The following is a 15,549-nucleotide window of genomic DNA, read 5'->3' as shown; positions in this document are numbered from 1 at the left end:
CTTGCCAGCAGTACCACTTTAGATGAATCATCTTTTATAATATTTGCTTATTTATGCAAACACTTCCAGCCCTGTTCTCTAATAGTACAAGGACAGCTTACAGCACATGTAATCATTGGGGCAGAACAATCTTAAATGTGTTAAGATTTTAGAATGGAAAAAAGAAAAATAAGCTAGAATAGCAAAAACTGAGCCATTGGTAATTATGACACAGAAATATGAACCATATAATCCTGGATAATTTCTAGATGGGAGTGGCCATTTTAGCTTGGATTCCTTTTAGCCAAAGCCAACAGTGAAATGCAGTTATAAGATTCCCCATGTCAATGAGATAATATGTCTCAGAAGGAGCATAATTTTCTTTACATTGACATCTGTAAAAAAAAAAAAAAAGCAACATTAAAGGGACACTGTGTAATACCAATCAACATTTATAACAACATCTCTACAATAATGATCTTGGTGAGTTTTACCAAAAGAAGGAACTGAAATCTATATCTTTCATCAACAAACAACTTATACAAGATCTGTCTATAATTCCTTCGGAAAGAAGATTAGCCCAACTAAAATTAAATATGTAGGAAGGAGGTTAATATAGAAGCCAAAGTATGAGTCTGGTAATAAACCCCTTTATAATTTTTTCCTATAAAAACCTTGTAGGAAGTGTAGGACCATCTAATTTCTCACCAAGTCAAGACAGGATCTTTGAAAGAAGAGTTCTTCCTTCTATAGGTATATCCTCCTGCACACTGTTCCCCTTTGTGCTGCTGGTACAACTTGTCTCAATTCCAAAAGCTAGGTAAGCCAAAAGCCATGGGTTTTAGAACACTTGACACCCAGTCATAAAGAGACCAGTTGTTGCATAACACAAACAAGCACTAAAATTCCAATAGTATGGTTTATATGGGAAAACTTATAATGTGTGGAAAATATTTCAATAAGAATGTCTTGAGTAACTCAGGAAAATTCTGATGGGTTCACTAAGGTTTATTGTACTCTTTCCACTTTTGTATATTTTCCAAAATAAGAAATTGAAATTTTCATAATAAGAAACTAAGGAAAGGAAAGAAAATATAATTATGTTGAAGATCTTCAAAGAGATAAAGAATATTTATGAAAAATAACCAGAAACTATAAAACAATAGCAGTTTGATATAAAAGGCATTAATTAGAAATTCCAGAAATAAAAAAATTAATAATAGAAATTTAAAGAAAACTCCAAAACAACCATCCAATTAAAACAGCCAAAGATTGGCATAGACGTTTTACCAAAGAAGATAAATGAATGGCTGGAATAAGCACATAGAAAGATGTTCACATTAAGTCATTAAGGAAATTCAAATTAAAACCATGGCGAGATATGATTTCACATCCACTAGTGTGACTATAATAAAAAGACAGAAAATAGCAAGTGTTGGAAGGGAGGTGGAGAAATGGAACCCTCATTCTTTCTAGGGGTGTGTAAAATGGTGTAAAATGGTGCAGCTATTTTGGAAAACTGCCAGTTTCTTAAACAATAAATATAATTTTACAATATCATCAAACAATTTCACTCCTAGATATCTACCCCCCAAAATGAAAACATATATCCACATGAGGACATGTACATGAATGTTATCAGCAGCATTATTCATGATACCTCAACATGGAACCAATCCAAAGGTCCATTAAGTAGTGAAAGGATAAACACAATGTGGTGAATCTGTACAATGGAATACTTTCATCAACAAACAACTTATGCAGGCTATAAAATAGATGAACCTCAAAGAATCCAGATATATAACAAATATCATTTAATTCCATTTATATAAAATATCCAGAAATGGCAAACATATAGAAACAAAGTATATTAGTGGTTACTTGGCGCTAGAGGGAAAACAAAAGTAGACTACAAAAGGGCACAAGGGATCATTTTGGTGTGATAGAAATGTTCTAAAACTGGATTGTGATGAGGACTGCATAACTTCATAAATTTAGCCAGGTGCAGTGACATGTGCCTGTAGTCCCAGCTACTGGGTAGGCTGAGGCAGGAAGATCAGGAGCCCAGGAGTTCTGCACCAGCCTGGGCAACATAGTGAGACCTGTCTCAAACAAACCAGAAAGGATAAACTTCATACATTTACAAAAATCATTAAATTTTACATTTTAAATGATATGTAAGTTATAGTCAGTGATACTTTTAAAAGAGGTACTGAGAGTGTAGCTCAGTGATAGAGTGCACCAGGCTCTGGGTTCTATCCCCACCACCACAAACACAAAAAGAAAAAAGAAACAAATAAACAAGATGGGTAAAATTAAGACAGGACAAAGTTGAGATAATTAGTGAATTGGAAGATAATACCAAGAAATTCATTCAAAACGCATCACAGAAACAGATGAAAGCATGAGACAAGGCAGAAAAATGACGTACAACTAATAGGAGTTGCATGGCCCCTCATACACAGTCAGGAGAAGTTCCAGAAGAGAATAAAGGAAATAGAAAAATAACATTCAAGGCGATAACAGCTGAATAGCTTCAAGAACAGAAAAAACAAAAGGGTTTTAAAATTGAAAGGGAATTTTCACAGGACAATGAAAAACCCACCTTTATAAGCAAAACTGAAGAACATCAAAGACATACTGTATAAAAAAAATTAACTCCAAGATAACTATATCTTAAGATTATAAAAATCATTAGACTCATAGAAATAATTGCTTTAAATTGCTGAAAGAAAATAACTTTTAACAAGAAAATCTAGATGTGGTTAGCTCTCATTTAAGATGAGAATCCCCCCAAAATACAAAGGATAGAAGAGATTATTCTCTTCTGATCCTCACTGACCCTCATCACAGCATGTTAGTTAAAACAGCAACCATTAAAAAAAAAAAAAGTGAGATTCAAGATACATGAGAGAACATAGAGCTTCACATGTTTTGAAATTCAATTGATTGTTAAATATAAGAAAACACCCAAAATTAAACTAACAGCCTGTACAAAAATAATGAGAAGGTGGGCAGGAGTGTTCAATGGATGTTCAATGAACGTTCAATGAATGACTGCAGCATGCAAAGGATAAGAGGCCAGGTGCCATGGCGCACACATGTAATCCCAGTGACTCAGGAGGCTGAGGGAGGAGGATCACCAGCCTCAGCAAAAGTGACGTGCCAAGCAACTCAGTGAGACCCTATTTCTAAATAAAATACAAAATAGGACTCGGGATGTGGCTCAGTGCCCTGAGTTCAATCCCCAGCACTCCCCACCCCCCACCAAAAAAAAAAAAAAAAAAAAAACAAAAAACAAAACAAACAAACAAACAAAAAAAAACACCGAAGAGCTTTAGGCTTTTGGAAAAATTTATAATTAAGTAGTATAGTAGCCAGCCTCCAACAATACCTCCTCCTATCCTCACCTCCATGATTCAACCATGTCTGATCAGTGTTTCCAATAAAAAATAACTGACAGGGCTGTGGATATAGCTCAGTTGGTAGAGGGCCTTGCAAGCACAAGGCCCTGGGTTCGATCCCCACCATTGGGGAAAAAAAAAAAAGTGACAGAGTTTTGACTTCTGAGACTAGTTCAATAAAGATGTGCCAATTTACATCCTGGTTGCTCTATTAAATCAGTGGCTCTGGGGCAGTGGTTCTCAGGGATGATTTTGTCCCTATCTCCATTATGAGGACCATTTGCAGTGTGGAAGACAATTTTGATTATCACAACTGGTAGTGCTACTGATATCTAGTGGGTAGAGGTCAAGGATGCTGTTAAATATCTTAAACTGCATGGAACAGTGCCCCTCTCTCACAGAGAATTATGTAATACAAAAGGTCAGTACTACTGAAGTTGAGAAACCTTACCATAAGAGAGGCTAGTTGCTACCTCATGAGAACTCTCCAGTAGTCCCATGAAAGTTTCATGTGGTAAGAAAGTTGGGTCTCCTGCTTCAATGACAACTTGCCATCTATGTGCATTCTTTTAAAAATATTTTTTAGATGTTGATAGACCTTTATTTTTTTCATTTATTTATATGTGGTGCTGAGAATCAAACCCAGTGCCTCACATGCTAGGTAAGCACTCTACAACTGAGCCACAACCCCAGCCCCCATGTCCATTCTTGAGAGTGAATTCTTCCAGCCCCAGTGAAGCCTCAGTCAAATATTTCTCAACCTCATGAGAGATCCGTAGCCAGTAGCATCCCATTAAGCCACTCCTTAACTTACTACCCACAGAAACTATGAAATAACAAATGCTGACTGTTGTCTTAGACCTCTGTGTTTTGGAGTACTTTTCTAGACAATAGATAACTGATACAAATAGGTAAGTCAAACATTTAAGATAATGACTAAAAGAAAAGAAATATAGTTTACAGTTTCTACGTTAGCACAGGAAAAACAAAGGGGAACTATAAAAAAAAAAACTTTAGTAATCCTACATAAAGCAGAGAAAGAGGAAAAAAAAAGAGTGCCAGAATCACACAATATACACATATAAATCAAAAGATATTAGTTATTGAAATAAATGTAAATCCATTGAACTTACTCATTAAATAATAAAAACATCAAATTAAAAATATCCAGCTATATACTACTTATAGGAGAAAATTCTAAAACAAAACAACAGAAATATTGAAAATAAAGTTGATGGAGTAATAAATAACAGGAAATATATATGCTCAGGAAGCTAACAGTAAATAATAGTAGACAAAATAGAATTTAAGGCAAAAATAGAAATAAAGAGAGAGACTACAGACACAAGGTCAACCTTATCCCCATCCCAAAATAAAAAAATGGAAAAGGCTAGGGATGTAGTTCAGTGGTCTTCTGGGTTCAATCCCCAAGTAGTGAAAAAGTAAAATTTTTTCTCTACTGGTGTCAATTTTGGAAAATTTCCTAAAAATGAATTTAAATTTATTTCTCCTCATATTTCTTGATGATTTTGCTTTAAGAATGTTGATGCTATGTTATTTTGTACATAAATGTTCAAAAAATAGAGTTTGAGGGCTAGGGTTGTAGCTCAGTGATAGTGCACTTGCCTAGCACATGTGAGGCACTGGGTTCAATCCTTAGCACCACATAATAAATAAATAAAATAAAGGTATTGTGTCCATCTACAACTAAAAATATTTTTTAAATGGAGTTTGATTATGATTTGTTCCCTTTTTGATAACTATAAATGCTCTTATTTGTCTAGTTTTATTTTCTGACTAAATTTCACTGGGTATTAAGTTTACAGGGTCTGTTACTTACATTTGTTCATTTACATTTGCCTTAAATACTTTTGTCCTTTCTTTCAGTTAATTATTACTTGTAACAAGCTCAGTATCCCTCCCAAACCTAGTGGCTTAAAATAAAAGTTAGTTATTACTCATCTTTCTGTGCATTGCCTGGACTCAGCCAGGCCAGTCTGACCTGGGGTCTCTTATGTGGTTACAATCAAGAGATGGCAGTTAAGGCTAGAGTCATCTAAAGACCTGAATCAGCTGGATATCCAATATGGCTTCCAATCCACCTGTGTGATGGCAGAATTTAATTGTTAAATATATGTAGGTGTAGATGAACCTTCAAAAAATTATGCTAAGAGATGGGCTGGGGATATAGCTCAGTTGGTAAAGTGCTTGCCTAGCATGTATAAGGCCCTGAGTTCAAGCCCTGGCACCACACACACACAAAAAATTATACTAAGTGAAAGAAGCCAAATACCAAAGATCACATACCATTTGAGTCCATTTACATGAAACAGAATAGAATAGGTTCAATGTTATGACTTGGATGTGCAGTGTCCCCCAAAAAAACTCATGTCCACAATGCAGTAATGTTCAGAGGAAAAATGATTATGTTAATCACTTGATGGATTAATGATTTGAATGGATTACTAGGTGGGAACTATAGGCAGCTGGGACATGGCTGAAGGAAATAGGTCACTGAGGGCACCTTGGAGATTATATATCTTATCCCTGGCTCCTTGAACAGTCCCTGCTTCTGGTTGCCTTGAACTGAGCCTCTTTCTTCCATTATACCCTTCTGTCATGATCTTCCTCACCTCACATCCAAAGCAATGGAATTGTCTGACCATGGATCAAGCCTCTGAAACCTTCAGCCCAAAATAAATTTTCTTCCTCTAAGGTGTTCTTGTCAGGTATTTTGGTTACAGTGACAAAAAACTGACTTAACATTCATAGAGAAAGAAAGACTAGTCATTGTCAGGGGCTAGAAATGGGAGGACATGGGGAATGGGAGTTACTAATGGTTATGGAGTTTCTTTTGGGGACAATGGAAATTTCTTAGACTAGACAGAAGTGATGATTGAACAATATGGAGAATGTACTAAATGTCACTAAATTGCACAATTTAAAAACGATTAGTGGCTAATGCATTTCAGTTATACTTCAGTTTTTAAAAGTAGGCAGGGGATAACCAAGACTCTTCCTATGTATATAATCTGTGTGCTCAGATTGGACTTTCTCATGACATGGCGTTCTCAGGGTAGTCAGACTTCTTACCTGGTGGTTGTCTTTTCCTAGAGCAAGAGTTCTAAGAAAAGAGGTGGAAATTTTCAGTCCACTTAAAAACTAGGCTGAGAATAGACATATTGTCATTTCTGTCCTGTTCTCTTCATCATGGCAGTAACAGCCAGCTCAGATTTAAGAAGGTGGAGAAATAGATGCCTTATCTTAATGATAGAGTGACGTGCATATATAAAGAGAAAAATAGATGGTGGCCACGTTTGAGACACACATTCCTCCTTTTATTCACAACCTTTCTAGTAATTCATTTTAAATATGCTCTTATAAACATTATAGAAAGGTTTTGAAATTATGAACCAATTTCAGAGCTTTTTTTACTAGATAAAATAAGTTCCTTTACATTCATTGATAAATCTGTTTTGTCTTCATTTTGTCATCATTTTAAAAATTGATTTATTGTTAATTTTTTTAAAAAAAGTTTTTATTATATGGTCAATCTGGGGTAAGATGTTTGGAATCATGTCCTAAAAATTCCCTGATATATGAGTGATTCTATTAAAAAGAAAAATCTCAACAACTTATAAAAAATGTTATCAGAGAATATAAAAGGCAGTCCACCAAAAAGGAAACAGAGGTGAGACTTAACATATATGAAGACATTTATTCAATTTCACAGAGATACAAATTAGGACTGTGTTGTAATAGGAATACAAAGGAACTTCTCTAATCTAAGAGAAGTTATTTAAAAACCCTTTCACTAATCTCAAAGTTAATGGTGAAATATTAAATACTTTTCTCAGGATGTTGAAAAGAAGACACTAAAATCCACTGCCAGTGTTGAGCAAATATCTCAAAGGTAGAGTGCTTGCCTAGAATGCACCAGGCCTGGGTTCAATCCTCAGGAAAAAAAAATATTATGTCAAAAATAAGATACTAAGGGCTGGGGATATAGCTCAGTTGGTAGAGTGTTTGCCTCACAAGCATGAGGTCCTGGGTTCAATCCCCAGCACCGCAAAAAAAAAAGATACTAATATCCATTGCCATTAATTCTATCCAACATTAGGCTGAAGTCTAGTAAAATTAGGAATTTAAAATAAGGCAAGAAAAAGAAATAAAGGGTATAAAAATTGAAAGAGAAGAAAAATGGATTTTACTCATAGATGACATAATTATAAAAGTAGAAAATCCAAAATTAATCTACAATTAAGAATTAATCATTAATAGCAACTCAGGCGGGTGAAGCAGGAGAATGGCAAATTAGAGGCCAGGCTCAGCAACTTAGCAAGACCCTGTCTCAAAATAAAAAGTAAAAAATAAAGGACTGAGGATGTCACTTAGTTGTAAAGCACCCCCACATTCAATCCCCAGTACTGGAAAAAGAATTAACTTATTTTACCAAAGCTACTGGATAAGGGGTTAACAAACAAAAATCAATTGTATTTCTACAAACTATCAACAATTAGTCATTACAACTTTAAAATAATGCCATATACAATAGCATTTAAAAATGACATACTAAGACCAATACAGTGATGCATGACTATAATTCTAGTGACTCTGGATGTATAGATCAAAGACACTCAAAATCCAAGCAAGTTGTGTGTATATTAGGGATGAATGGGGGAATAAGAAATACAAAGAATTTAGATTAGCTGCAAGGTTTACACTAGCAAATAACAAGACAATATCAAACTATAGGGCTGGGGATATAGCTCAGTTGGTAGAGTGCCTGCCTCGCAAGCACAAGACCCTGGGTTCAATCTCCAGCACCACAAAAAAAAAAAAAAAAAAAAAAAAAAAAAAAAAAAAAAAAAAAAAAAATTAAACTATAGAAATTAAGACAGTGTGATATTGACAGAAAGACAAAAAGACTGGTAGAACAGAACAGACTCCAGAAATAGACCCACATTGCTGTGAAATGTCCCCTTCAAAATTCATGTTCAAACTTAATCCCCAATGCAACAATATTAAGAAATGGGGCTGTTAGTGGTTGATTGGTCCATGAAGTAAGAGCTCTCATTGATGGGTTCAGTACCTTATGGAAGGGGCTAGAGGGAACTAACTAGGCCCTTTTGTTGCCTTCTATCCTTTACACCACGTGAGGACAGTGCTTTTTCCCTTTCAAGAGCATAGCAACAAGGAGCTGTCTTAGAAGTGTGGGCTGGCACTTCCCAGATATAACCTATTGGCACCTTGATTTAGACTCAGTCTCTAGAACTGTGAGAAATAAAATTCTATTCTTTGTAAATTACCTAGTCATGAATATTTGCTATAGCAAATCAAGTGATTGTGTGTGTGTGTGTGTGTGTGTGTGTGTGTGTGTGTGTACATACACTGCTATAACAGATACCCAAGACTTGGGTAATCTCTACCATAAGCCACATATATACAATCACTTGATTTATGATAGAGATGTCACTACAATTCAACGAAGAAAGAATAATCTTTTTGACAAATGGCACTGAATCAGTTTGCATATTCAAATGGATAAAAAAAGAACCATGATCCCTACTTTATATCATATAAGAAATTAATTCATAGATTACAATTGGATCATTTAATGTAAAAATCCAAAACAACCAGACTTCTAGAAGATAGGAGAAAATATCTATGTTGTTGTGGCAGAAAAATTTCCTAAGTAGTTCACAGAAAACATTGACCATACAGAAAATAATGTTAAATTGGATTTCATTAAAATTAAGAACTTCTGTTCATCAAAATATATCTTTAAGAAGAGTAAACAAGCACTGAAGGTGTAGCTCAATGTTGGAGTATATGCTTAGCATAAGTGAGGCTCTGGGTTCAATCCCCAGCACCAAAAGAAAAAGAAGGAAAAAAAGAGATTAAACAGGGAAGTCACAAACCATTTTGGAAAACTAGTAGAGTTTACTGAAGCCAAACATGTGCCTATTTTATGCCCAGTAATTCTACTTCTAGATATATTGTATTTAAAAAAAACTGAGAACATACATCTGCAAAAGATATATACATGAATTTTCTTAGCATTATCTTGGCTTTATTCATAACAGCTCCAAACTGGAAATTGCCCAAATGTCTATTAAGAGGAAAATGAATAAACAAATGTGGTAAAATCATAAAATGTAATACTACACAGCAATATAAAAAGAACTCTCCAGCACCACAAAAAATTAAATTAAATTAAAAATAAAGTTGCATAAAAAGAAGAAATTATTGATACATGTAACAAAATAGATTAATTTCACAGACCAAAAAGAAAGAGTAAATATTACATGAATCTATTTATGTGAAAGTTGAAGAATGAGAAAATTAATGGATCATGATATGTCAGAACTGTGGTTATCTTGAAGAGGGTAGGTATTGACTGGAAAAACATATAAGGGATTCTTCTTGGATGCTAAAAATGTTTTGTGTCTTGATCCAGGTATATTTACACAGTTACACAGTTATCCTCTGCATAATAATGTTCTGGTCTACAATGGACACCATATGTGATGATGGTCCCATAAAATTGTTTTATCTAGTGACTTTGTAGTCATTTATTTCGTGTAAGTACATTCTATGATGGTCACGCAATGATGAAATAACACATTTCTCTAAACATATCCACATCGTTAAGCAAAACATGATTGTATATAAATTTTTGTTGCAATAGGGTGTGTCACGAAAGTTTTTCATTCCACAATTGTTCTGCAATCACCCAGTTGTGGGCAACCCACCTTATCAATTGCATGTACTATGTGAGCTGCTGTATGAATTACAGTAACCAAACATTATCTGCCACGTGGACAAATCCTCAAATTGTAGAGACTTAATGTGACAAAGTTTATTTCTCAAGTCTGTGCCAGTTCTTGTAGTTCAGGTAAATCTCTGTCATCTTGTAGGCATATAATCTGGATCATGAGGCCTTCAAGGTAACAGAGGTAAAGATAAACCTGGAAGATTGCCCAAGTTGTTTTGAAAGGCAACTCATGAAAATGGCTTACATCAGTTCCACCCAAGTACCATCAGCCAAACTACTATAGAGATTACAACCTAACTACCTGGGCATCTAGGAAGAGGAAAGTAAACACAGCATTACCTTTGCATGGGTATCCATTTAAAGTTATTAACAAAAAATCCATTATAACAACTGAGGAACTTGCCTGTAAGGATATGGCAACTGCAGAAAGTAATTAAAGAAAATGTGAACATCTTAAGAGATCCTCCCAAACTCCAACACAGAACAAATTCGTATGGTCTACATATTTTTTAAAAATATTTTTTAAGTTGTTGATGGAACTTTTTTAAAATTCACTTATTTATATGTGGTACTGACAACTGAACCCAGAGCCTCACACATGCTAGGCAAGTGTTCTACCACTGAGCCACAAACCCACCCTACATATTTATGTTGTGTAAAAATGTTCCTGACTGGCCTTCTCTTTCCTAACTCATCTTCTTAGTCTATATTCACTATTCCCTTTGTGAAATGGGGTATCTGGTACCCAGGGCATATCAAACACTTACAACTAGTTGGCTACTCTCTAGAATGACCATGCACATCTGCTGTCAAAAAACTGGACTGTCTGCTTACCATGAGTCAGATGGAATTGTTCCAAAACCTGTTTTTCCAGTTACATGTGTTATTCTAATTATGTAACTTAATTAAATATTACTCAAGCCCAAGAAATATGAGTTATAAAATTCAAAGAAATTTTTTGATCCTTTAAAAAGTTACAGCAAGGCCGGGGATGTAGCTTAGTGATAGAGCACCTGTCTCGCATGCTCAGTGCCCTGGGTTTGATCCCTAGTACCACAGTGGGGAGGGAGAGAGAAAAAGGGAAGAAAAGCCATAGCAAGACCTGATGCACTGAAACTTCCAGAATGCCGTTGAACTGGAACACAAGAGTATTAAATCATGGCACAGGAAGGATTTCCCCATATGGCAATAGTGTGCATTAGAGCGCAGCTGTGTTTGCCTTACCTCGCTTCACTGCAGCTTTAAAATAACATAAAAGCCAGCTACTCTTTCGTTCTGGCACCCCTGGCCTGGCAGAGTTTTTCATTTCCATCACCATCCTGGACTGTTGACCACCATGAAGAACAAAGGTAGGCTTTGAGGACCCACATTTATTCATATCATTGATCTTTTATGTATTTGTTCACTGCTGTTTTTTTTAGGTTTAATAGTGAATAGTGAATCACTTATGTGATCCCTCAATAATCTTTGGACATAGACGAGCCTTTCAATCCAGACTAGTTCAACCATACACAGAAAACTGGTGATCATTTTTATGTTTTAAATTAAAATATTCAAAGATGTATCATAATTAAAATAGCAATAAAGCTGTAGAAGAGCTAGACCCCTCCCCCAAAATGGTGGATGATAAAAATCTTAACTGAAATGTGTTGACTCAAGGCTGCTTATTCAGATTGCAATAACAAGAAAGGACAGTCTACCTTTCTGGGAGTCTGGTAGAATCATTCATTGTAGAATGTAGTCCTTAGATCTCATGTTCCAATCTCAACTTTTGGCAGTAACTACTCCACAGTCATATATTCTCCAACCCAGGAATTTCTGGATCTAGACTATCATTTTAGTGTTTTGTCTAGCAATAACTTCTGTATGTTTATTCTTTAAGGTGTTTGGTTACGGTTAAGAAAATATCTGTTCTTTTAGGCTGAAAGTCAAAAGAAAATGTGAATTTATTGAATTTTACTTAGGTGAAAATCTAAGTGGAAATATCTAGTAGGCAAGTGAATATTTTGGTCTGAAACTCAGAGATGTGGATTTTATAAGTCAAGTCCCTATGGATAATTGAAGTCAAGATGGTAGATAAGATTTCTCTAAAGAGTAATGGAAAAGAAGGAGACAAAATGTCCAGAATACAAACTTCTATCAGGATTTTGACTTAACTATGAGTAATTTAAACACATTAAGTTTACTTATGTTATGTAATAAAAAAGACTGGAAGCAGGCAGTTCATTGTCCATATGGCTTAAAGATACCAGCAAGTAACCATAATTGTTCTCCTAAACCATCTTTGTAAGTTTTATTCGCATGACTGAAAGATTATAAGTGCACTTCCAACTTTACATATATGTTCTAGGCAAGAGAAAGGTAAAAAAGAATGAAAGGCAAAACTCTTCTTTCAGGTTGTCTTTTTAAAATTTAATGATTTTTTGCAGTGCTAGGAATTTAACTCAGGACCTTGCACATGCTAGGAAAGCGCTCTATCACTGGGCCACATTCCCAGCTCTATCAGGTAGTTTTCTTAATGGCAAGGGGAAACTCTCCTGAGATTTCTGTCTGCAGCTCATGGTCCTAAACTATGTCAAATGGACATCCTTAACTTCAAGAAAGATAAAGAATTGAGTGTTTCATTTTTCCAACCTTTATAGCAGAACAAAGCTAGGAAAAGGGGGATGGAAAGGCGTGTTAATTGAGTCATATGTATCTATCATACGACCTTGAGAATTGGGACATTTGGATACTGTCTTAGAAATAAAGAGAATCTACAAAGAAAGCAGTATATTTACAGAGCTAAGAGGAAAGTGGAACAGAGGGAAAGGAGTTTCAAACAGCAAGTGTTGTCCACATGAAATGATGAGAGGTGGTAGGCAGGAACATAGGACATAAAGCATATATTAAGTAGAGCAGTTAACAGGTTGCTAACAAACTTAAGAGTAAATTCATTGCAATATGAGAGACAGTGTCATGCCAAAGTGGGTTAAGAGGAAATGGGAGTTTAGGAAGGAAGAAGCCACAAAAATAGGAACCTCTTTTGGAAATCTTAACTGTAAAAGAAGAGACAGGATTGAAAATTCAGAATTTCCTTTTCAGTTCTTTCCCCTCATCACTCACCTTTTTTCTTTCTTTCTTTTTTTCCCTCAGTGCTAGGAATCAAACCCAGGGCCTCTCACATGCTAGGCAAGAGCTCTACCGCTTAGCCACATATACAGTTTGAGCTTAAGGTTCCTAACCTTAATGTTTCTAACTTTAAACTCAACTCTAATCCCCTTTTCACTATGAATCTATTTCTATAATATCTCAGTGAATATCATCCCATATCCAGCTGATGACTAAGACCTATGGTTTCTGCTTCTGTAATTCACCCCTTCCCACTCCACCTTAACACATCAACAGCTCCCTAACTGGTCTTTCTGCCTCCTTTCTTACCACAGTATATGTGGGAAACTCCAGGCTGCCGCTCCAGTCTTATTCCTCACCACTGGTATCCCCTTGTAGCATATTTGCAATTTTGACTACAACAGGCTCTCTCATGTCTCCTGTTGCTCCATATGCTGATTCTTCCTCTGTTACCACTTCCTCCATTCTTCAGAATCATGGGGATTACAGGTATGTGTCACTATACCTGGTTTCCATAGCGCTTCTCTGTCTCCATCATTTTAAAGTAGTTCAGTATTTATACTGAATAGTAATGTCAATTTGCTTGTCTCTCTACTAGACTGTGTATCCTTTAGGGCCTCCTGTGTCTTTATCTCTCTTATCTATTGACTCATGAAGAACATGGAATTGACATTCCAATGACAGATCTTGAAAAAAAAGTTGCATTCTTTTTTTTTTTAAGTGCATTTTTTTAAATTGTAAACAAATGGGATACATGTTGTTTCTCTGTTTGTACATGGCATAAAGTCATACCATTTGTGTAATCATAAATTTACATAGGGTAATGTTGTTTGATTCAATGTTGCATTCTTGATAAAATCTTGTTGAGTAAAGACTTTTACCTCAATACACAGTCCTTTCTTTGCCCATTCCAGCTCTGAGAATTCTCCTTTTCCTGCTTTAATATCTCAGCCTACTTTTTTGCTTCTTAATCCATCTCTTGGAAATCATCTAGCCCAAAGACAAATTTCAGAATAAATCAGATTCCTGTTTGCTACATTCTTGCTCCTTTGTATTGTATTATAATAATTACTGTAAAATTTATTTTACTTCATAAAAATCATGTAAGAGGGGCTGAAGTTGTGGTTCAGTGATAGAACACTTGCCTAGCCTGTGTGAGGCACTGGGTTCAATTCTCAGCACCACATATAAGTAAATGAAAAAAATAAAGGTCAACCAACATCTAAAAAATTTTTTTTAAATCATGTAAGAGCATAACAAAAAAATTTTAAAAATATTTTACATAGTAATTGCATGTCAGGAAGTTGGGAGTGGCTTGAGGGGGGAGATCCCGGCTCAGAATCTCTCATAAACTTTCAGTCAAGATATCAGCTAGGGCTGCATTATTTAAGACTTGACTGGGGCTGGAGGATCCCATTCCAAGAGAGCTGACTCAAAAGGATGGTGAGTTAATACAGGTTGTTGTCAAAAGGTCTCAGTTCCTTGCCACGTGGACTTCTTAGACTACTTAAGTATCCTCACAACATAGCAACTGAATTCCTCAAGAGCAAACTATCCAAGGGATGGGAAGATGGAAGCCACAATCTCTTTTATGGCCTAGTCTTAGAATTCAATTCATATTTCTTCAGTATCCTTTTAGTTGCACAGCTTAGTCCTATTCAATGTGGAAAGGAGCCTGCTTGATGGTGTGAATAACAGAAGCTCACTGGGGACCATCTTGGAGGCTGACTACCATAACCTCTTGGAAGATTATTATCATATAGGCGTTTATCATTTGGTGGGTCCAACAGACACAAGAAGGAAATGAAAAGTAGCAAAATTGAGCCCTCATTACACGGCACTTTTTTTTTTGGTACCAGGGATTGAATCCAAGGGTACTTAACCACTGAGGCACATCCCAAGACTCCCTCCTTTTTTTAGATGTAGATGGACACAATAACTTTATTTTATTTATTTATTTTTTATGTGATGTTGAGGATCAAACCCAGTATCTCACATGTGTTGGGAAAGCACTCTACCACTGAGCCACAATCTCAGCTCCCCCTCTTTTTAAAAAAAAATTTTAAATTTTGAGGCAGGGTCTTGCTAGGTTTCTTACAGCCTCACTGAGTTGCTGAGACTGACTTTGAACCTGTGATTACAGGTGTACAACACCACACCAGGCATGTTAGACACTTTTAAATAAATTATTTAAGATGAGGGGGTTTTGTTTTGTTATTTTTGTGGTACTGGGGATTTAACTCAGGGGCGTTCTACCAATGAGCTATTCCCTTAGAC

General features: G+C 35.6%; 2 protein-coding genes across 8 annotated transcripts in view; one reads left to right on the top strand and one right to left on the bottom strand.

The window, feature by feature from the left end:
• RNF111 (ring finger protein 111) overlaps positions 1 to 15,549 on the bottom strand; it is a 120,647-nt gene that overhangs the window by 95,556 nt on the left and 9,542 nt on the right. The window lies entirely within an intron of this gene.
• The window catches only part of SLTM (SAFB like transcription modulator), a 59,310-nt gene continuing 55,111 nt past the window's right edge, over positions 11,351 to 15,549 (top strand). The window contains exon 1 of one of the 2 annotated variants that reach the window (XM_079125865.1): positions 11,351 to 11,510. In XM_079125865.1, coding sequence (XP_078981991.1) covers positions 11,498 to 11,510 — 13 coding nt within the window. In that variant the 5' untranslated portion in view covers positions 11,351 to 11,497. The remainder of the gene's footprint in view (positions 11,511 to 15,549) is intronic. The other variant, XM_079125868.1, reaches the window with a different exon arrangement.

Source organism: Sciurus vulgaris (genome assembly GCF_902686455.1).
Source record: "Sciurus vulgaris genome assembly, chromosome: 2".
Lineage (NCBI taxonomy): Eukaryota > Metazoa > Chordata > Mammalia > Rodentia > Sciuridae > Sciurus > Sciurus vulgaris.
The sequence above is the reverse complement of the archived record's forward strand: the minus strand, read 5'-3'. Positions and strand labels throughout refer to the sequence as shown.